Source organism: Setaria viridis, chromosome 6 (genome assembly GCF_005286985.2).
Source record: "Setaria viridis chromosome 6, Setaria_viridis_v4.0, whole genome shotgun sequence".
Classification (NCBI taxonomy): Eukaryota; Viridiplantae; Streptophyta; class Magnoliopsida; order Poales; family Poaceae; genus Setaria; species Setaria viridis.
This window is the reverse complement of record NC_048268.2, coordinates 34986588-35010498: the sequence shown is the minus strand read 5'-3', so window position 1 is coordinate 35010498 and position 23911 is coordinate 34986588. Positions and strand designations below refer to the sequence as shown.

The 23911-nt window shown below is 46.9% G+C and overlaps 3 protein-coding genes across 3 annotated transcripts; all 3 read left to right on the top strand.

The window, feature by feature from the left end:
- Positions 1-1104: 1104 nt before the first annotated feature.
- On the top strand, positions 1105-2978 carry LOC117860141 (transcription factor bHLH14). The gene is made up of 2 exons (XM_034743380.2): positions 1105-2021; positions 2658-2978. The coding sequence occupies exon 1, from the start codon at positions 1210-1212 to the stop codon at positions 1999-2001; it is 792 nt and encodes a 263-aa protein (XP_034599271.1). The 5' UTR covers positions 1105-1209; the 3' UTR covers positions 2002-2021; positions 2658-2978.
- A 4984-nt stretch (positions 2979-7962) lies between these two features.
- On the top strand, positions 7963-9259 carry LOC117860121 (transcription factor bHLH14). Its single transcript, XM_034743347.2, has one exon. It carries the CDS (start codon positions 8091-8093, stop codon positions 8820-8822), a length of 732 nt encoding a protein of 243 aa, XP_034599238.1. The 5' UTR covers positions 7963-8090; the 3' UTR covers positions 8823-9259.
- A 1374-nt stretch (positions 9260-10633) lies between these two features.
- LOC117860120 (transcription factor MYC2) lies at positions 10634-13367 on the top strand. The gene has a single exon (XM_072294489.1). The coding sequence runs from the start codon at positions 12299-12301 to the stop codon at positions 13082-13084; it is 786 nt and encodes a 261-aa protein (XP_072150590.1). The 5' UTR covers positions 10634-12298; the 3' UTR covers positions 13085-13367.
- Positions 13368-23911: the final 10544 nt, after the last annotated feature.

Genomic DNA, 23911 nt, shown 5'->3' with positions numbered 1-23911 from the left:
CTTTGACTTTTCCCATGAACTTATTTTTCTAACTTCTTGTATATGGATCCATGTTTGCAACTTTGAACTTTCTAGAAGTTATTAGCTTTAAACCCTTAAATGCATGAGGTCCAACAAAAAAGTTGGCTTCAATTTCTTTAACGATGGAATGGATGGGTAGCGAAATAGGTACAAAAGGTATTTTGGGTTAATTCTTTGCATAATGGCAATGGCGAGTGATTTACTTTAGCTATATTTTACTTGAATAACGTTGCAATTTCTACTACTTCACAGTTAGTGTGGATGCATCTTCGGTTGACTCTGATTACTAAGATTTTGTTACTAGGGTATTAACGTAAATATTCTGTATATAACATGGCATCAAATACTACTTGCCACGATCATAAATGTATGAGGTTTTAGTGTTAGGCACAAAAATGTTGTTGCCTTTCACTTACATTGCAATGGGAAGAGATAGCATTTCTTTTATGAAAAGAGGAGGCAAGAAGTTCTAGGATGACATACATTTGTAAAAAGACAAAATATGTTTCCTGCAAGTTTAGGTCGATAGCATACACACTAAATAAGATTGGAGATCTACCCTCAGTTAGCGTTTAGGCACAAGCTACACCACCAACGTGCCCATATGTACATGAACTGTTCCAACCTAAAATTTAATCCAAGGAGAAAGGTGGCACCTGTTTAGATTGAGCTAGTTGAAGTTGATCAAGGGAGAAAGGTGAACACCTGTGTTGATTGAGTTAATTGGGACTATAAACCGGTAGTTAATTTGAGTTCTCAAATTAGCACGGGTGCTTGCATTTTACCTAATTTATTCCAAGAATTAACTACATTGTTCTTTCGGTGGCACGCAATGTGCTCGTCTACAGCAAGGCGACTATGGTAACCTCGTCAATCTCAAGATCCGTCCGCTCAGTCTTTTGGAAGTGCTCATAAAGATAGGACTTGCATGCGTGTATCAGTTACAGTGAATGTTTGTACATGCGCTGCGATTCGAAAAAAAGAAATAAACAAAACTACCTTCAGCTATCCATTTATAGAAATAGTTGAAAATGGCATTTATAGAAATAGTTGAAAAAGGCTAAAAACGACGTAGATTATCACCCCCCGTGATCCCATAAACTACTCCCGGTCTTGGTATCCGGCCACCACTGCTACCAGATCTGGCATTGGTAGCAAACGGAAGCGACACTGCAGCAGCGCAGTGCAATGGATGAGCTGGTCTGCCCTGCCTCCTCCAGCAGCTCTCCCTCCTCGGCCTCCTTCTTCTCCACCGCCGGCCACCACCAGGAGCTCGAGTTCATGCCCTGCGATGTCCTGGAGGGATTGCTGGGCGACGAGGACTGGATAGATGAGGCCCCAGATGGCGTCACGCTCGGCTACGAGGGCTCGAGCGCGCGCTCGCCGGGAAACGACCTGCCCGGCGAACCGCCAGCACCTGAGCCAAAGAGGCGTGGCCGGAGACCAGGGCCCCGGTCCGACGCCCCCGTCCTTAGCCACGTGGAGGCGGAGCGGCAGCGGCGGGACAGGCTCAACCGCCGCTTCTGCGAGCTCCGGGCCGCCGTGCCCACCGTGTCCCGGTTTGACAAGGCCTCCCTCCTGTCCGACGCCGCCACCTACATCACCCAGCTGCGCGACCGTGTCAAGCAGCTCGAGGCTGAGACCCGGCGGGCTGCTATGACCTCCGCTGCGGCCGCCGCCCCGGCGATGGCGGCCACCTCCTCGCTCGGCGTCCAGGCGGAGGAGCTGGAGCTGGAGGTGCGCATGGTCGGCGGGGAGGCGGCGGCGCTGCGCCTGACCACGGCGGTGCGCCACCGCCACGCGCCCGCGCGCTTCATGCTCGCGCTCCGCTCGCTGGATCTGCCTGTGCAGCACGCGTGCGTGTGCCTCGTGGGCGGCGCCACCGTGCAGGACGCCGTCGTGGACGTGCCCGCCGGGCTGCGCGACGAGCACGGCCTCCGCGCGGCATTGCTACACATGCTGCAGCAGACCGGCTGGTAGCCTCGTGCATGGGTCGGCAGGTTTGCGCTGATCTACTCCGATCCGTCGCCAAAATCAGGCACTCCTACTACTCGTGTTTCATGGCCGGCTTGGCATACTCTGGCACCAAATAAAGCTAGCTGCAAGGGTCATCGTGCATCTTTCTTCTCTCTTGCAATGCCGCTGTCTTTGCACATGCATATATTGCTTTGTGTGTTTATATTTTTGGTGGTGGTGCATCTCGACTCAAAAAATAATTGCTAGAATTGAGGGCTTGTTTCAGTGCAAGGAGAGGGGTTTAGAATTTGTGCTATTGGATTGGTAGGGAAATTATAGTTCATCATTTGCCTGTCAAGTCCAAAGGTACCGGTGAGATGCTGTCGTCAGCAGTGTTCTTCTTGTGTGGTTCTCGTTCTGAATTTCATGTTCATTGTTTGGTTTCATTCACGGCCGGCACTCTTCATGTGTTGAAGGGTACCACAATGTATATTCGTGATCCAAGCACGGATTACACAACGTATATATCAAGCTGTGTATTTTTGCTTGGCTACATGGAGTGAATAAAAAAAATTAAACACCAAATTTTGGAGAGAGATTGTGCACTATGTTTGGCTATATATGGCTTCTTCGAAACAACATTGTGTTTGACAAACTAAAAGTACAATTTTTTCATGCAGGCGTTATTCAAACGTATGTACTTATTGGACAACATTCCTGTGATTGATGCAAAATCAGGAGGATCAAGAATTTGTGTGCCGAACATGCGACGCTTAATTTGAAGAGTACAACAATGGAGGTTTTTGCGAACCATAGATGGATGTTTAGCAAGATCATGCTAAGGGCTCTGATTCTCTTTTATTCAGCATTTTCTTCCCAAGGAACTATATGTTTGATCTTGCTGCAAGTGCAGCTATTGTAATAAAGGAACGGCTAAAACATCTAACGATGTGGAGAGGCTGGAGCTTTGTTTCCATTATCTAAAACTATCTAGCTGTGCATTTGATTATTAACTTCTTGTTTGGTTTAACAAACTTCAGCTCTTCTTTTGAGGACATGTTAATCGCTGCTCCCTCTATCCTAAAATACAAGGCATTCTGAGTTTGGTCAAAGCCAAACATTTTTAAGTTTGACTAAATTTCTAGATGAAAGTATTAACATATACCACATTAACTAAGTAAAATATAAAAATATAGTTCATAAAGAAGCTAATGAGGCTTATTGGATGTCGCAATTATTATTCTTATTTTCTATAGACTTGGTCAAACTTTAGATGGTTTAACCTATAAAAAACTCAGGATGCCTCATATTTTTCTCAACATCCCATCTGATGTACAAGTTACTGCTGTCTAACTTTCTCCTAAGTTGGTTCAGAAAAAAATATTTTAATTTCTCAGCATATACATACATACATACATACATATATATATATATATATATATATATATATATATATATATATATATATAAGTAGCATGTTTAGGCTACTGAAAGAAAATATACGAGTTCTCGCTGACATATATTTGGATATCGAGGCATGGTTCATTCAATTTTGTTCACTGCATATATAAATTTTAAAATGCCTAAAAGGAGTTCATGTTGATACTTCAGATAAACTTTGTTACTATTCTTCGATTTTATTTCTTCTTGAAAAGAGGATCACATTATACATGTCAATGCATGCTTTTGTATTGCATCGACTTTTCATCCTTTTTAGCAAAAAGAAAGTAGTACAGCTCCCATCCTCTACACCAAACAATATTCACTAATGGTCTGTTGTGATCACTAAACTACCCCCTTCTTTACTGAATGAATATATTGTATTCAAATATTATAAATGAATAACTACAAAGAGAAAAAGAACCACTGAAGACTACTATATATTTGGCCCCTTCGTTACTGAAGGAAAACAAATAACATGCTTATTAGCTCTATATATAATTAACCATATATAGCAAACAGAGCCCCCACATGAAATGGCTTCTTCAACCTTTAAAATGGAGGATCAATTTATCGCAAAAAATTATTATTCCTGGATACCCAAATGCTGGTGCTGCTAATTCTGTTTCAGTTCTGGGTTGGATCAAGCTAAGGAGAGAAATATATCTCATGCTTTTTGGATGGTGAGATATATTTCAGTCCTTGATGCAACACAACTGAAACGCAGAAAAGGTGAAACAAAAAAACAATCCTTTCCATGGTTTGAATAAAAGCCACACAATTATAAGCAGGCAGGCACATATTATGGTTGTGTTTTGAATAAAATGAAGACAATCAGAAATTATATCATCATGATATGTAGCCATCGTCATTTGAATAAAATGGAGGCAAAATTAAAGAAATCATTTGGTCCACATGCACCCAAATATATCGTGTCATTGGGCAGGTAGAGGTAGGGCTCACTCATGTCAATTTGTGCATGTTTAGAACACTAAGATACTGTTTACTGTAGTGTATATATAGACCCCATGACAGCGTTTGGGTACGGACAACGTTAAATTCGTGCAGAGAGAAGATGCCAAACCAGCTGCCCTGCCACAGCCGCAGGAACCGCTGCACAGTTCTTCAGGCAACGTGAGGAGCGAGGCCAAGCTCGCTGGGCGAAGGAAGGACGGCACCTTCTGATAGCTGCCTAGAAGCCAGCTCAATGCAAGGCTAGGAGGCTTGGAGCAGTGGCGCCCCATCGAGCAAGCTCAAAGGGTATCACACTATCACATGATGGATAAAAACCCTTGTGCAGGTACAAACAATGGCTTCACCTCAGAGTCACTGCACAGGGCCGGGGCCCCATGGACGGTAAATGGCACGGTGCCCTTGGCATGTGTGGGGGCCGGCCGGTGGCCCGCGGCATGCTTGCACGGAAACAACGTGCGACACGACTCGTCTAGAACTGGTGGCAGCCATTGGCATGGCTCTACAATGATGATGCTTCTAGAAGGGGGGAGAAGAGAGAAATTAGCTGTTTAATTAATTCAATTCAATACATATCGTTTAGGATATCGACACGGTCTATAAGATGGAACTTTGGCCAATAATATCTTTATATTTCAAAGAAAAGTAACACTGTGTATTGAAAGTATTTTTCATGGTTAATCTAGTAATATCTATCTTACGCGTTAGCAATCTATGTAACTTATTATGTATTGATGGTTCAAGTTAGGAAAATTTGTCCGGCAAGAATTCTAAAATGACATATGTATTTGGAATCAGATCGGTTGGAAATAGACCAAGTGGTCCATGACGTTGTCCATCCAGCTCAAAAATCATTTTCCTCCTTTGTCAGCTCACCTATTTCCAAAGTGCGTGGTAGTTGGAAATGATACGTCCTCTTCAGGCATGTCTCCTTAGGAGGAGCTAGTGAAGCGGCATCTCGATCACAACTCACAACAGCTGCAAATAATTGAGTTATTTATTTGTTCACTGACAGGGGTCATGGATCATGGATGCCCTGCATGCTTTTTGGATAGGATCGAAGAACAGGTTCACACCAGAAAGGATTTTTTTTGGCGGGTAAAAGGGCTCTGTAGGTGGTCACCCACTAGCACAGCTATTTTTGGGAAAATAAAAAAAAGCCGCCCGCCGCACCACCGACCGCCGTGACCGTCGTCGGCCGCCGCCCGACGTCGCGCCGCGACACCCAACGCGCAAGCTCCTCCCCATCCCTCTTGCTCTCGCTCCCCACCCTATAACTGGTGTTTCAACCTATAATGACAAGTGAACTAACTACTAATTAATATATGTGTTATCTTTGAAATAATATTTTTTAAATTCACTAAATAATATTTATGTCCATGTGTAAAAGTTTGAAACTATTTCAAAATCATTTGCCAAGTATTTAAACAATTTTGAATTTTTGAAAACCGCCCGCCAGCACAGATGGGGTGATCTGTGCTGGTGGGTGCTTGCGTCACTGTGCTGGCGGGCGCTCCCCTGCCGGCTCGATGAGTCTTTGTGCTGGTGGGTGCCAATCACGCCCGCCAGCACAGTAATTTGCCTGTACCAGCACAAATCGTTTCTGACATAGTGTCAGATAAATTTTTTTATGGAACAAGGGGTTGGTCCCCTACTAGTTATATATTAAAATGAAAAAAGTTTTTAGAATAGAGACAAAACAAAAGGAAGGAAAAAGGAAAAATTACAACACTGACTGAAACCATGAGCCTAGCGCTGGATGATATTTAGCCTTTGCTTCGTAAATAACTCTGGAGAATTCCTCTCTAAAAATTTCTTTGCATCTTTGTATTGTGGCTGCTTGATCTTCAAAGATTAAATCATTTCTTGCTGTCCATATACTCCAGGACAAGATGACTATCACCTCCATGAAGAAAGGTTGTGCTAATTGAAGTTTAAAGGATTCCAGAGTTTGATATCCAGTCATAGTGTCGTCAATCTGCAGACCAATTAAATTCCAGCACTGCTTTCTTGTTATGATCAGAGTGCTGATTTCCATCTGCATCTACTAGAGTTGTGATTGCATTCTTTCTAAATTTGATTGTTGCATTTGCATGAAAGAATTTGGTGTTGCCATCACCAATTGGTTGCACACGGTAGCAAATTTATCTTCTATTTTTGTCTTGGAACCACCTTGAGAAATGGCGTGTGTTTCCACCGAGTTTGGGACTTTGGATGTGCAAAACCCTAGGAGAAGGGCTTGCAGGATTAAGCCAGAAGTTTTGGGACCAGTTCAGGCGCATGCCAAGGGAGCACAATGATCACATGGGACTATATAGGAGCCCTGTGCACATACAGCGATGCGGCTATATAAAGCTGTTAGAGAAGTATAATTGACTTAAACCAGTTTCACAAAAAAAAAAGTGGTTAAACCAAGCATATAGTATAATAATTTGAGGATATGTATGTTAATTAATCATGTAGCCTGGCATCTACATACATGATACACCAAATAAATAAAACTTCAGTTACACAATTTTTTGACTGCTACAAATTTTCTTCTTCTTCTTGCAAACTATGAATTTGCGTCTAGAAACCTAGACAAACGGTAACAAAGGAATTACATGTAGGTGCTGCTGTTTCCCAGGCATGTCTGTTCCATGGACCACTACATGAGGCAAACAAGAGCTGTTCCCGGGCCCAAGGACATAAGAATACTCAGGTGCTCACCCAAAATTCAGCTTATATGGCCCTCACGGCTCCGTACATGATTATTTGCATAAATACGCTCCCGGAAAAAAATATTGGATTCTTCGTGGGACAATCCTGGACCCTTCCCTTAGTTTTTCAAACCGCCCACATGCTTCTCCACTTATGCCTATGAGCTGTGGGGCCCTCCTATCCTCCAGCTCGGATTCTCTAACGTATGCTAGGATGATGTTGAGTCACTAGCTAGTGTGTGGGCTCTCTAGTTATGGGGCTCACGACTCACGTGGCAGTGGTACAAAAGAAACGGATCATCTCTCTCCTTTGGTAAACTTCTTCACTTTGCCCTACTTCCTAGCCATCTCCCCAATAAGCTCACACCCTAGAAAACTCTTGCCTCCAGTTTTTACCAAAGGCCCTCTCCTTCTCTCCTCCGGCAAGAAAACATATTTACCCCTGCCTAGCATTCCTGGCCATCTCTCGAAGGCTGCCGGAAGTAATAAACTCCTACCCAATCTTTACTGATGCCTGTAAAGACGACAGCATAGTAAAAAGGAGAATGAAAACTCAAAGACAAGCACTAGAACCCATATTAGATGGTCCATTCTTTGTTTGCATCATTATATGTAGGGTTACATATTCACCTATCAGATGCACTTGCTAGCTATAATTAATGTTATTAGTTTTTCATTAGTTGGACTTATATTAGTTTATTCATTAGAAACCTTTTGACATCTAGTGTGTATATTGTAATTTGATGCTCCCTCTCAAAGTCTCATTTCCGAAATTAGCATAATTTCTAGGCTCTTTATGCAAATATAAATACGTATATATGCAGTACGTATTGTCGTGTACCATGCAGTCCAAATCCAGTATTGTGAAGTTGCAACTTGCAAATGGAACCACCTTGATCCTATCACTTCCAACAGCTCCGGAGCCTCCCACCACAGCCAGATCTGCCATTTTTAGAAAGAAGCCATAGCCCGGAGTGACCGTGCAGCTAGCAGAAGAGTATAATGGATGGGTTTGTCTTCCCCACCTCCTCCTGCAGGCCTCCCTCCCCGGCGGCCTCCTTCTCCACTGCCGGCCACAACCAGGTGCTCCAGTTCGCCCCACGCGAGGTCCTGGGGCAATGGTGGCCGGGTGACCTCGGGCTGCATGAGCCCTTGGGTGGCGCCGCGACGGGCGACGGGGGCTCGAGCTCGGTGGGTAACGACGTGTTTGGGAGCTCACCGGCGCCGGCGGCCAAGATACGGGGCCGGAAGCCCGGGGCCCCCCGGACTGACGAGCCCGCCATCAGCCACGTGGACGCCGAGCGGCAGCGGCGGGACAAGCTCTACCGCCTGTTCTGCGAGCTCCGGGCCGCCGCGCCCACCGTGTCCCGGATGGACAAGGCGTCCATTCTTGCCGACGCCACCGCCTACATCGCCGAGCTGCGCGGCCGCGTGGAGCAGCTCGAGGCCAAGGCCAGGGATGCTGTGGCGCGTCATGGCGCGCCGCCCTCTACCCCCGCCATGACGACCGCCTCCCATTCGTTCAGCAGCCTCGAGGACGAGGGGAAGCTCGAGGTGCGAATGGTCGGGCCGGAGGCGGCGGCGCGCCACGCGCCCGCGCGCCTCATGGACGCGCTCCTCTCCCTGGATCTGCCCGTGCGCCACGCGTGCATCTGCCGCGTCGGCGGCGTCACCGTGCAGGATGCCGTCGTGGACGTACATCGTGCACTCTTGGATTGTCATGGAATTAGTTAATTTCTCCGGCCAATCCTAAGGGTTAGTTACTTACTCCCCAAATCATAGGTCGTTTTAACTTTATTAGATTTATAAACTTTGTTATGCACCTAGATATATTCTATGTCTAGATGTATAATAATAATATCTATGCATGTAGAAAAATCAAAACGGCCTATAATTTGGGATGGAGGGAGTAGTTTCAACTCAAACTAAATATCAAAACTTCCCAATGAAATAACTTCAGTTGAGCACGCATTTTAGCATTATTATTCTATTTTGTATATGCTTAAGTTCCTCTTTTAATTCTGGGTACGGCATGTGTGTTGTCAGAATTTGGAACCCAGCATCCTTCATGTGCTAAAAGACAAACACTATGTAGATTCATGAACCATGATTGATCTACTATACAAGGTTACTTTTATCACGTTTAGAATATGAATTGTGCCTTTTGAGTTTCTTGTTTGCCTGATAATTCCTCTTCTCTTCGTTTAGCTAGGGACTTATTAGTTGACAGGATCAGCTGTTCCGTGGTACTTGTGCATGTTATTAAATTTATTTCTGTAGAGTTAGAGGAGAAGAAAATTTTGGTTTAAAACAAGTATATGTATATTAATATCATTTTTTTAACGAGCAACACTCGTTCTATCCATAGCAGGAGAAAAATACAAGATTACGAGCCGCCATAAACAAGCAACCAAAAAGAAACTAGGAAAAAACTAAGCCACCTAATCGTACACCGGAAGCTGAGCCAACGCAAATCCAGGCAAAGGATGACCGGTCGCCGCTATGTGTGATCGCCCGCCGCCAAGGCACAAAGAAGCGACATGCATATTGCTCAAGACCACCAAACCGGCCGCACACCACTCAGTCAAGCATAGGCAAAGGAAAGGAGTGCATAGAGAGAGGGTGGGAGAGAGAAGAAGAATCCACTCTTTCCCCGCACGAACCTGCCACTACCAAAGACCAAGAGCATTGTCGCCATCATGGATGAGCTGCTAGTAAGGTGGGGAGACTAAGTGAGGGATAGGACGTACAAGAACTCCACCATTGTAAGCCCGGATCGGATCCGAGGCTCCAGAGCTCACAAGCCACCACCATCAGCAACCTGGAACCTTATTAGCACGCGACCAAGCAGCCAAGGATGCGGCCTCCGCGCCATTCCTCACATGCACCACCCTCGCGCCACGCCTCCTAGCGCAGGCCAAGGCCCGCTCCTTGTCGCCATCCCCTAGCCGCAGGCCGCCGTCACAGTGCATTAGTGGTTGCCCCAGCACCATCCCTGCTGCCCTCGCTACGGGCAACTATACGGGCGCCAATGGCACTCGTGGGCATCCCGCCGGCATGCATGCGCCACCGAGTTGCCACTGTCGCCGAAGAAGGCTGCCACCTACATGCCCATATCCGGCTGCCATACGGTCGCAACACCACCAAGCGGCCTCCACTCCTCGCACGCGGCCGTTGCCATGCTGTCTCCTCGCCACATGCGCGGGCATCCTCGCGGCCTCCTCGCCCCGCACCGGGCTGCTACCTTGCGGCCACCTCGTGCTGCACCGGGCCGCTGCAGTGCAGCCTCCACAGCCCTTGCCCGGCCGCAGCTGTGTGGCTACCTCGCGTCGCGCCGGGATGCACCGCACGGCCGACTCCGCTCGGCCTCATTTCCATGCGTGCGGCCGCTGCCGAGAGTCCTCCTCACCGCCGTGGGTTCTCTCTACACGCGCGTGGCCGCTGCCGCTGCCGAATGCAGTGCTCCGTCGGCCTCAGATCCGCCGGCTGACACCAGTCGTCTTGCCATGCCGCGGACGACCCCCACTCTCCTAGCCGTCGGCGCACTCGCTGCTCGCCAGGCCGGTCACGAGCGCCGGCGTCTCACCACGGCGCCGCCATGACCGCTGCACCCCATCCCCCACGACGCAGATTCGGGTGACAGAGGCAAGAATCACTCAATTGGCCTCACTGCCGCCGTCCTAGCAAGTCGCGAGGGCTTCCTATAGCTCGCTCTGGTGGTGGCGGGCGTTTGGGTATTTGGGGAAATTCGGGTTTCTACAACTGCTACCCGAACTTCAGCTGAAAAAATGAGGACCCGTTCTGTCATGTGTTAATATCATGTTTTGGCTAAGATATGACTTCTCTGTGGCATATACGTTGTTGTGTGATTTGGATGTCCTGCTTTTTTAATTCGATCCAGGACAGGTTCAAACACATCATGCCGCATCTTGCATTGGTTGCACAAAGTAGCAATTTTAACTTCTATTTTTTTTCTTGGAACCCCTATTTTTTTCTTGGAACCCCCTTGATAAATGGCGTGTGTTTTGAAATACGATATTTTGAAATGCCATTTGTTGAATATCGTACGAGAACAACTAACAATTTTTTTTTCTTGGAACCCCCTTGTACAGTCAACATTTTGAAATACGAGCCACGGTTCTTGCTCCTAGGTAACAATTATTCATATTTGTACTCATTTTGTTAAAATGTTGTAAAAAATGTTGAATTTTTTAAATAGTATAGTTAAAATTTTGTATAAAACATGTTTAAATGTTGTACTAAAAATGTTGAGATGGTTTATTAGAAATGTTGAATTTTTTCAGTAATTCAAAAAATACACATATCAGTACTCATTTTGTTATATTAATTCTAACAAATCACATGGTCCGAACGGTTCTGAAAAAGAATAAATGGTTTAGGAGATAAATGCATTTGAATATGGAATTCAAACTTAAATCAACGTCACCAATCTACCATTCACCCAACAACATGTAAAGAGGAGAAAATGAAAACTCAAAGACAAGCGCTAGAACGCATATTGGATGGTCCGATCCATTGTCCGTTTGCATCTCCCTCCATTTCAATTGCAAGTTATTTTAACTTTTCTACATATATAATTTTTTGCTATCTATCTATATATAACCAATATATAGATGCATAGCAAAAACGTATGTATCTAGAAAAAGACAACCTACAATATGGGACATGGAGAGTAAAATGTTAGTAGTTTTGCATTAGTTGGACACATTGATCTATTTATTAGAAACCTTTAATATCTAAATACTCCAGATCAAAATATTTATCGCTATTAACTTTTAGTCATGATGTTTGACCATTCATCTTTTATACAAGTATCATTTATTTTGTTTGTGATGTACTTTATCATCAAAGGTATTTTAAGCATGACTTATCTTTTGTATATTTGCAATATATTTTTGAATAAGACGAATAGTAAAACATCGCAAGAAAAGGTCAATAGCAACAAATATTTCGATATGGAGGAAGTATATTGTTAGATGCACCCTCTCAAAGTCTCATTTCCAAAAATTAGCATAATTGTGAGGCTCTTAACGTAAACATATACGTAGTGTTGTAGTGTACCGTACCATGCCGTCCAAATCAAAGTGTTGTGACGTTGCAACTTGCAGATGCTACCACCTTGATCTGTCACTTCCTCCAGCTCCGGAGCCTCCAGCCACAGCCAGATCTGCCATTTTTAGCACAGTGCAATGGATGGGTTCGTCTTCCCCACCTCCTCCAGCAGCTCTCCCTCCCCGGCCTCCTTCTCCACCGCCGGCCACGACAAGGCGCTCCAGTTCGCCCCATGCGAGGTCCTGGGGCAAGGGTGGGCCGGTAACGTCGGGCTGCATGAGCCCTTGGATGGCGCGGCGTGGGGCGACGGGGGCTCGACCTCGGTGGGTAACAATAACAACCCGTCTTGGAACTCACCGGCACCGGCGGCCAAGACCACGACACGGGGCCGAAAGGCCGGGCCCGCCCGGCCCGACGAGCCCGCCATCCCCCACGTCGAGGACGAGCGGCACCGCCGGGACAAGCTCCACCGACGGTTGTGCGAGCTACGGGCCGCCGTGCCCAACGTGTCCCGGATGGACAAGGCATCCATTCTTGCCGACGCCACTGCCTACATCACCGAGCTGCGCGGCCGCGTGGAGCAGCTCGAGGCCATGGCCAGGGAGGCCGCGGCGCGTCAGGGCGCGCCGTCTGCCGCCTCCCACTCGTTCAGGAACCTCGAGGCGGAGAAGCTCGAGGTGCGGATGGTCGGGCCGAAGGCGGCGGCGCTGCGCCTGACGACGGCGGCGGCGCGCCACCGCCACGCCCCCGCACGCCTCATGGACGCGCTCCGCTCCCTGGACCTGCCCGTGCGGCACGCCAGCATCTGCCGCGTTGCCGGCGTCACCGTGCAGGACGCCGTCGTGGACGTGCCCACGGCCGCGCTGCGGGACGAGGGAGGCCTCCGCGCGGTGTTGCTCCACCGGCTGCAGGTTAGCGGCTAGCCGGCCGGCCAGCTTTAATTTGTTACATGCTCTCCTCCGTCGCCGAAATAAATGGAAGCAAGACACTGCACGCTGATAACCGCGTGTCCTGCTCGTGCTTGGACTTGTCTGCTTGCATTCGCGTGTACCGTCTTGATGCTGTCATCGATCTCCGTGTAGTGTTTAAGACTTTAAGGACATTTTTTGGATTGTGATGCAATGTTCGAAATGACTTACTACTCCTGTTGTTTTTAACATAGAAACGCGGGAGGGTAAAATTTAGGGATTGTCTGATGGACAGATATTATCTCGTGCATTTTTGGATCGTCAGGAGAATTTTTCGGAGAGTATCTGGCCATTTTTCTAAAGCTCAACCATAAGCATTGCTATTAGTATTTTACATTACAATTCCAAGGTGAAAATTGTGAAGCAAAGTGAATAGTACTTTTCAGACAATATATTACTTAGTTTCATCATAGAGACTTGACAGTTGACATATGTGTTGTCTTGATCAGTTCTCGAACCAACTATGCAAATTTGCGTGTTTGGAGTGCGCTAGATGATGAGCCGCACCTATATATTGTATCTAGCTCCATTCATGAAAATTTTACAAACAAGAAGATGAAAGAAAGCAAAAATTACTTAAAGCCCTCTAGCCACTATGTTCTCTTTGCTTGATGCATACCAGATACTATTGACCTCTTTTAGCATCTGGCGTGGTGATGATATTTTTGGGCAACCTAGCCAGCTAGGTCCTCCGATTTCACGATAGCCATAAGATTTCTGCAAGAACTATGTGACAAGAGATCTAATGCACAGTATCGGATATGCCGAAGAACAGGGAGCAGCTGTGCTTGTACCATGCTACTCAAGAATGGGTTGATGGTCCATTATTTGTGTCCTATGTGTGATAAAGACCATGAAAGCTGCAACGGAGCTGCAACCTTTGTGCATTGTGCTTCTCTCACACCGTCACTTGATCCACACGTTGCTTTGATTTCGGAGCTTAGATCGTACTTCCTCATTTAGAATGAGGTTGTTTTGAATTTTCTAGATTCATACTAAGCATACACTATACATTATATTTAGGTGCATACAAACATCTGTATGAACCTAGAAAAGTCAAAATGACGTACAATTTAGGACGGAGAAAATAGTTAATTACTTAGTCTGATGCTTTAAGTAAATAATCTCAAGCTGCACGCATGAGCTTGTGTATATATGACGAGAGGTGCATATAGCTTCCTTCTTCTTCATCCGATCCGGCACCCTATCTTCTTCTTCCTCCCACCCTCTTCTCTCCATGCAACTAAACACACCCACGTTGGATCCGCCTTTGGATGGTGATGCCTCTCGTTCAAGCACTTGCGTTTGCTAGTGGAACATCCTGCATCGCATACCTTTGTTAGATGACAGGGATGCCGTGTCCATATTTTTACCCTTTCGTTGTCGTTCTACGATGTATAAATCCACATTCACTGACTTGTTGCTGCAAGCCTATGAAAAAATAGTACAGTGGCTGAGATATTAATATAATACGGCATATAAATTCTAGTATAGTATGTGTGCGACACCATACAGAACTTGGATTAGACGACGCTGAATTTTTTTGGCATTTCTAGATTTATAATTTTTATTTCATCTAGATATACACTATATCTAGATACGACTATAAATTTAGAAATACTAAAACGACCTACGATTTGGGATAGAAGAAATACTTCTTCGCAACCCAGATGGAGACAAACTAAAGCACACCAAGCTAGAGTGTCTCTATTTAGATCTATCAAAATCATGGAAGATGGAATCATCTCCATTATTCAATGCCCGTGGATCAGGGGGCATTCACTGTTCACGAGCCCACACCACCCCGTACAGAAAATTTGGTATTTCCTTAGTTCTTAGTATGCACTTAGAGTATATACACTATATCTAGATACATAATAATGTTTATGAATCTAACAAAATTAAAACGATCTAAAATTTGGAAGTAAAATTTGGAGTAGAGAGTACTTGCCATGGCGCTGATTGGTTGCGTTTCTCTCTCCAAACACAAATGCACCTATATCGAGCAGCCTTCACACAATTATTAGGTTTATTATGAGTTCTCGAACCAACTGTATGCCCAGATTAAACTAGCTACCCGACGTAAATGTACTACTATCATCAGGTAGGGCTGTTCAAGGGAAGTGGCAATAGTACTGTAACGGCGCGCTCCTCCGCTGCCAGCAACTCTCAGTGCTCGATAGGGCTTCTCGACGACGACGACGACGTGGAGGATGGAGAGCTGCATGCGTTGGCACTTGGCAGTGGCTTGGGCCAAGGGGGCTTGCATTGCACCCCCAGCGGAATGCGGCCTAGAGACGCGCTGGCAGCTGGAAGCCCTTGCCCAAATGCCCATCACCGACGACGGCCCAGCCATCATCACCCAGCGGGAGCGGCGGCGGCAGCAGAGCAGCACGGCTCGCTACTATAGCATAATAGCTAGCCCAGCTCGTCGCCGGCAGGCTTGCGCCGCCATTTTTATTTTCTTTCGATTCGAGAAGCAAAATCCGATCCAGCGCCAAATCGATCTCCTATACTGTGCGTGCATGTCATCAGGAGAATGCTGTGTCGTCCGCGTTTGCACTTTGTACACACACAATGTATGGGCACACGATTCCATTGGAGGGCCTGCTAGCTCGAATTACATATTTGCATCAGATGGTATTTACTGATCATGTTTAAATTTTTGCTGCATCAGTTTAGATGAAGGTTACCTTCTTTTTTTTTTTTACTTGTTTAGCATGCATAATCGTCGTCTGAATCAGCAGCAGTGTAGCCCAGGCACTTTGACGACCGGCCAGCTACGAAGACACTAGGTATCAATTGATCAGTCGATCGGTGCAGAGAAAGAAAATGAGAAGTGAAGGCTACAAAAGGGGGCTGAGCCATTATTGGCAGTAACGTGTATCATAAAAGAACAATTCAGCGCACCAGCACATTTCAAGAAAAATGGAATCAGAACCTTTTCAATTTACAACAAACGGTAAAGAGCCAAATATCCCTCTCTTGGAAGATAACTACTACACGCGCATGACGCCTTTTGAATCGGTCATATACGAACACGGATTTTTCACATGCATGTATGTGCTATCCAAATCATTCATTTTTTAATCAATGGTGAGATGGATCATGGTTACGTGAGAAGTACATGGGTAGGTAGTTGATCAACGGTTGGATGGAGAGAAATTAACTGTTGAGATATGCCATGTGGTCACGTATACATGTGGTTTTACATTTTTTATATACATGATGACTCGCATGCGCATAGAACTTTCAATCTCCCATCCGTCATTTGGTCGCTACACTTTGAAAAGGCACTTTTTCATGCTTTTTTTCAAGTTTTTTTAAGATAATAGATAGAAGTTCCGCCTTCATCCTCCTTAGAAATAAATAAAGGCTTAGTCCTTCTTTTACCATCACAAAGCCGACATCTTCAAAGTTCGACACGCCTGGATTAGATCTTCCAACGCTGGAAGCCTAGCTAGTATAAGGTTCCACCGAATAGAACGTGAAAAACGTTTCTAATCAATGTTTATTTGCTTTATTTCTCAAGAACGAGAATAACTGGTGGTTATCTATAAAACGATACATGAGGCTGTGACTTAGGTGAGCAACTTGTGTGGTTCAGAAAGGGTAGGGATAGATAGAGCGAGTCATGCATACAGATCTTCCATAATATCTTTAGATACTGATATGGACACAGGACCACACCACTTGCAAGACACTGATATCGACACCACTTCTGTTCGACCCCACGACGTGCAGCTAGCGCACTTCCCAATTCGGGGGTGGCAAAATTGGCATTTTGCCATAAATGCGCAACTGTAGCGTTACGTTTGTATTTGTAAATTATTGTCCAAATATTGACTAATTAGGCTCAAAAGATTCGTCTCGCAAAGTACAACAAAACTGTGCAATTAGTTTTTAATTTCGTCTACATTTAGTACTCCATGCATGTCGCAAGTTTGATATGATGGGAAATCTTCTTTTTCATAGTGTCAAAGTTGGGAGTTTGGAGGGAACTAAACGTAGCCTAGGTAGTCACCTGCGGTCTGTTTAGTTCCCCAAAATTCTAACTTTGCCACTATGTAAAAAGAAGATTCCCCATCACATCAAACTTATGGTACATGCATGAAGTACTAAATGTAGACGAAATCAAAAATTAATTGCACAGTTTTGTTGTACTTTGCGAGACGAATCTTTTAAGCCTAATTAGTCAATTTTTGGATAATAATTCACAAATACAAACGAAATGCTACAGTTACGCATTTATGATAAAATATCAATTTTGCCACTCCTAAATTGGGAATTAAACAAGACCCTGATGACTGATGTGGATCTTTATTACAACAACTGCCGTGGAGTTCCTCTTCTGTAGCTCTGTTCGGTCTGTGCTGGGCGGCCATGGACGATGGTGCCGCGCAAGTGGGCAAGTGGCTCAGCGCAGACACACGGGAGCCTGCAGTGAACTCTGAACTCGGATGGCTGCTACTGTTCCCTAGTCCCTCCCTACCCACCGAGCCAGAGCTACTGAGCAGTCTGAGCTAGACGATGATCTGAATCACGTACGATCTTGCAGTACTTGCATACAGGCGCAGCTCCTCCGTGGCGACGATCCATGCCCACGTACCATCTCTCCATCTTCCTCACATCTTCTCGCGTTATCGTTTATAATCTTTCCAAGAACCACACACACAGGGCGGGAGATCGAGACTGTTCCAGGGTCGCATGCCATGCATAGATGGAACAGATCGTCAATTCTTCATATATAGGACTGGTGCAGTCAGTGTGTAACAATGCAAGTGGATGGACAAGTGGTCCCTGCTGCTTGGCGTGCAGCCAAGCTCTGCTCGTGGCAGATCGATGCAGACGGACGGAGGCGCACGTACGGCCTCACATGCAAGCAGAAGCAGCTCCTTGAAGTAGAAACAAGTAAGCTTATTAAGGAGAGAATAGTACAAGGTTACAAGCATCTAGAGTCGTTTTCCGGCAATAGTGCACTACCGTAGCAAACATATAGGTACAAGTTTTTTTTTAATCACAATATGCAAAAAAACACACATGCACGTTCACTGGTATAAGAGCCAGTTTTGTGGGACTTCTGGGAGCTCCGGATTGCTCCTGCTATTTTACTGTTCACGCATTGTAGTGATATTGTTCACCGAAGCTAATTTCCTTTCTCCTCTCACTCCTCCTCAGACCTTGGAGGAGCTGGTGGAGCCACAAATTGTGGCTCCTCCGGCTCCGGCTCCTCTGGCATGCTGCCACGCTACAGTGTAGGAGCCGGAGTCCAAGGAACCTGACCAAACTGGTCCTAAATGACGCTAACCCTACTGCTATTAGCACATATGATAGACTGAACCAACTGATGTTGAGATTAATGAGGTCACCATATGTCTTTGCAGATCCTCATTAAAAAAATAAATTTTAGTACTTTCTATTGTTAAAATTGTGTCGAAACAAGATAACATTTGTATATGTGGGGAACATAGTTCGAGGAATGGTGGAGTAATATCGATAAAAAGGGGGATTAATTGCCTTGTTGCATGCACCAGAGCTTGTCAAAAAAATGAAGGTTGCTAGGGTTAAAGTTAGGAGCCCATAACAAAGCAAGGTTATTCGAGTTTCTACACAAAATTACAACCATTGTGATACCTTGGGCTCAAGTTACTTGGCAAAGGTACTGCTGCATAGATGGAAAGCCTCCTCAGGCAACAAGATGCGTAGTTGGCTCTTTCTTGTGAATGGGCAGCACATCCATGTTTGATTCTTTCACATGGTTACCAGCCTATATCGCTGAATAAAGGTAGAACTGCAGCTGCTATGCTCCGGGAAGTTATCTGGAATAATATAGGCTTCTTATATTGCCCTTCCCATTGTCAGAATCGATCTTCAAGGCCCAAGTGTCGTCCGTAAGGATAAGGCAACGGTTGGCCATTATGTGCTCCTGGTCGGTGGGCCACAAAATTGGTTCCGTTCGGCTGGTCCCGAAGCCGAAGATCCAAAAGGACATTTTTTAAAATAAAAAAGAAACACGTCCTGGCTTCACGCTTGGATATTGACTGTTTCAGTTAGCTTCTTTTCAGTTTTTGTGTTTGTCCTTTTTTTTCCTTTTGGAATTTAGCTAGGATCCGATACATATCCTTGCAACCTACTAATATGTTTTTCTTTTTTTTAAACATTGTGTATAGTTCTGGCTTTCCTTATTTTTTCCTATTTACATGAAAAGAATTATCCTATATATATGAACAAACTACTCTTATTTGTTATCAAATCCGTCATTGTATTGTCCCGACCATTAGTTTTACTACAATTATGTGGTGCCCAAAGATCTATAGCAGCACCCAGTGTAAACCCCAAGGCAGGCCCATACAGGTGACACCATCAATGCCATCGCCTCTGCCCCTCCCCCACCCCCCACACACACGAAACATGGATTTTCCCGTGCCATTGGATGGCACATCATGTAAGTGAGATGGACGAGTAGATAAAGCATGTGGCTGCATGTACATGTGTGTGGCGGATCCACTTCGGATTAGCTTGATTTGGACAGGGTTAAGCCGCCTAATATGCGACACCCATGCTTAAGTCAAGTTAACACGAAGTGCCGTCGGATTTCATCCGATTTAACCACTTGAACAGGATCGAGTTTAGCAAACTCACACGAAGGTGAGTGGTTCCAGAGAATACAACGAGTCCACTGAGTTAAACGGTTTAACCTTTTAGTTCGGCCAGGAAAACCAACATCAGAGTTTTTACAAGGTTCAAAGGAAAACAACAAAAGTAAAACCACTAGCGGAAGCAATCGTCGGGGTCGGACGTCCCTGGTGAGGCCAAACGGGACATCACTGGTTCCTTTCCTCGCCGTCCGAGGAAGGATCCCACTCGACCGTCCAGCCCGGCGGGAGCTGGGGCGGCCAAGCGCCAGCAACAGAGGGGTCGGGCGCAGTGAACTCACCTGAAAAACAGGAGCCACAACAAGGCTGAGCTACTAAGCTCAACAAGACTTAACCGATGGGAGTAAAAACTGCTCCTCCATCTAGACATGCAGGGCTTTTTGGCTGAGGGTTTGTTTGCCAAAAGCACTAAGTAACCCTATTTTCAGTTTTAGCTCCGGTTCTAGGTTCATTTACCAGTCTAGGTTTTGCAACCTATTCTAAGCAATCATAGAACCAAACAAGATGTGTAGATATATCAACAAACATGTCATCATCAGCTTCCTCATTTACTCAGGGTGACATAGCGATCAAGCAATCTCAAACTGTGAAAGGCAGACAAATCGATTCGAGTTCTTTAACCATGCATGGTGAACCTAGCCTCACGACATCCGTGCACCCGGAGGTCGCTTCCTGTGTCGGCCTTCCCCATCAATCCCCTAACCCGTGTCAGGCCCATTTCCTTTGGTGTAAGGTTCCACAGACCCGGCCTCTGCCGTCCTGCGACCACGCTTGCCACCACGTGCGACAACCAGCAGGGGAACTCCGTTCCAAGAACAATGGGACGACCGCTCACGTCTAGGTTCAATCAGGTACTAGGCTTCCTCATCCCATACTAAGTATGAGGCTAGTACTTTCAAACACTTGATCACGAACACCACCACTGTCGGCCTTAGCAAGATTTCATAGACAGACGGGGAAACCCTCCATCCACCAAAGAGTTACCAAAACCCTGCCCCGTCCATCGTCCTTATAGTTATAACAGGAGAGTAAACATGCAACTCCTACAACTCGCGAGTGACAGGAAATCACTCGACTTTTACCGTTTCCTAGTTAAGCAAGGCAGCTACTCGGTCCAACAGCTAGTGCTCAGATCATGGGGATAACTAAGTCATGCATCTAGGGTTTCAAACAACTCCTATACGTAAATGCACAAGCATGTTACAGAAGGCATGCGCAAGTCTGGTAAAACACATAGGGTTTTCATGCAACCGGGGCTTGCCTTCAAGCAAAGAGGAAGGGAACTGCTCGACGTCGGGGGCGACTTCGGCTTCGGAGGGTAGGAACTCAGCTACAGCCTCTTCTTCTGGCGCCGGATGAAGCTCGTAGAAGCCGTCGGCGAGGTGCAGCTCTACACGAATGCAATGCAAGAGTTAGCATAGACAGTTATTTCAACAGCAACGCTGGCTCGCCTGAGCCCAGAAACTCGCGACAAAGAGCAGGAGGGTAGGGAGGTTCAAGAGAGCTGGTGATGATCGAAAGGCAAAGGTCGGAAAGGAACTTATGCTCTGATCCTTGAACTAGAGGATGTGGGATACTAGGGATCCTCAGACGCAAGCGCTGAAGGGTTCCTAAGTTTTACACATACACCCTCAGGTTAAAGAAAAAGATCACAGCCGAGCCCTCGGGCGAGGCGGATAAGGGTCGGTGGAACAGATAGGGTCGGGCGAGACGGAACCGGGGTCGGGCGGATAGGAGGGGTCGGGCGAGGCGGACTGGGGTCGGCAACTCACCTTCTTCCTGAAAGGAAAGCTTAGGGTCGGGAAGAGGCAGACTTGGAAGGAGGGACTAAAGCCTTGAACAACAGCTAAGACTGGCAAAGCTACGGCGGCGGCGGTGCTTCTTGCTGATCACAAGAGAGCTTTTACGCAGCACGGAGGAGCAAGCTGCTGGGTGACTGGGAGAAAACTGAGAGAATCTGAGAGCAGAGCTCCTCAGGACTTGGTGTGCGGCGCTAGGAGCTTGAGCAGAGAGCGAGAGAATGGCTAAAGGCAACAATGGCGGAGGGAACTCCGGCGGCTGGTGCATTCCTTTTATAGCTGCTGGAACTGAGAAGGAAGCGGTGCGGGAGAGAGAGAAGGGAAGCTGCGCGAAGGCCGGGGAAAAGCAATGGAGTGCTCTGCCGGGGCGGCGATTGAGCGAAGAGGGCGGTGGTGCAGGACTCCGGGGGTGACGTCAGCAATCATTGCGCTCTGCCGTCAGGGCGGCGTAGGAGCGGGTAGACCGGTGGTTGAGATTTGGCGGAAGGCGGGCGTCGTCGTGCGGAAGATTTGATAGAAGCGACCGGTTTAACGGCGCTAGAATCGAGGGCGCACAGGTGAGAAGACAGGCAGCCGCGGGCGCGCGGGCGAGCGCGGAGCAACAGATTGTCGGGCGGCTTCTGACAGGGCGGGGAAAGGAGCTGTCGCTGCCGCGGTCGGGGTTGGCGATGGAGGAATCGTCGTGTAGCGGAGACCAGGCGGCGCGACTGTGGTCGAAGTGACGGAAAAGACGGGCGACATCGGGCTCTGGGGCCGGGATCTGGCGGTGTGATGATGGGCGCGGGAGGCGAGGTTCTGCAGAAAGGTTGCAGAGGGCTTCCGCTGCCATTGGGGAAGGGGGCGCGAGAACCCACTTGGTCGCTTGCCAGAGACAAAACTGAGCGGCGGCATCGGAGAGGACGAGCCACGCGGCAGGAAGACTCTGAAGCGGGCATGCAACTCGAGTGCGCCTGTCGCGGAGGATCTGGGAAAAAGATCTCGCGGGTCCACCGGGCGGATAGAACGGACGTTTGAGGAAGATTCAGAAGGATCCGACGGTGGGCTGAGCTTGCCGGGGTCGGGAGAGGAGCGAAACGGAGAGGGGTCGGGTCTCCGGGGTCGGAACCGGGCGGAAGGCTGAGCACTCAGGCGCGGTAAAACAAGGCAGATGACTATGATCAAGGGCTCCGATTAAGATTAACTCGGAAGAATTAGGGGTCGGTCGTCACAATGTGAAGGAATCTTTTCCCAACGACACCCTCCAAATTTAGCTCGAATCCCATTGAGAGTGCTGAGGAGAGAGACGTACGCCCTGCCTCCATCGATTCTGCTCCTAAGAGATGGAGAGACGCTATGACAGAGCTGCTAGAACTAACCACTCCGAAATGAGATCAACGATTAAGATTTCAGGTGCAGGTGTGCGTTGATTCTTTAACAATTTCCTGCAGCTAGGTCACCGGACTCTTGATTTTACGATGCCTTTCAGGTTTAGGGATGGCAATGTGTGGGTGAGGTGAGGGTCGAGTAAAAACCCGCCATCAATAAGACCCGCAACATTTGATCACACCCGTCCTCGGACAGACCCGCGGGGGAAATATCACACCCGCACCTACACCCATGGGTCGCCGTCGGGTTTTGGGTCACCCATGGGTGCAATATACAATATATATCAATATGATCATATGATATCAATCAATATATAATAATAACTAATAAGATCGTCTCAGTCAAAAAAAGAATAGTCCAGGCTTCGGCAAATAAAGAATTAAATAGAGCATAATGCCCATTCAGCAAACATAAAACCACCAAGTAACTGACTGAATGTGTAGTCTAGGGTTTTCAGTTGAGCTAGGCCGAATTCATGATGCAAAGGGTCATGTATCATGAGGTGAACTATGATATACCTTGTTATAATGAACTCCATTGGCATCCACAGGTGAAAATTCACACCCACACTCAACACACCTTAATGCGGGTCAGGTCGGGTCTAGATCCAGGAATTTCACACCTATACCCGCACCCATGGGTCCCCGTCTGCCAAGGTAGCTTACTCTGATTAGCCCCCCACTGCATTTGCTTCCTCTTGCTGCATTCCTGCAGCCTGCCTGCTATAGGAGACAGCTAGCTAGACCCACCACCTGAGCAACGCATATGCCTGTTAAAGGGAAGCAAGGACACTCTGCCTGACTGCCGGGCTGTGAGGCTGGCATAGTACCGCATGCTCCAGCAGCCATGGTCCATGGATGACCGTCTCGGCAGCCGTTCCTCCTTTTTCCAGCAGCACCACACGGCAGCAGACCTCCTCTCCCTGATCGAGCTCCCTAGCTTCCCGGCCGGCCACCTCCCAT

Excerpts from the sequence above, each read along its gene's own strand:
- LOC117860141 (XM_034743380.2), top strand. The coding sequence starts at position 1,210 with ATGGATGAGCTGGTCTGCCCTGCCTCCTCCAGCAGCTCTCCCTCCTCG.
- LOC117860120 (XM_072294489.1), top strand. The coding sequence starts at position 12,299 with ATGGATGGGTTCGTCTTCCCCACCTCCTCCAGCAGCTCTCCCTCCCCG.
- LOC117860121 (XM_034743347.2), top strand. The coding sequence starts at position 8,091 with ATGGATGGGTTTGTCTTCCCCACCTCCTCCTGCAGGCCTCCCTCCCCG.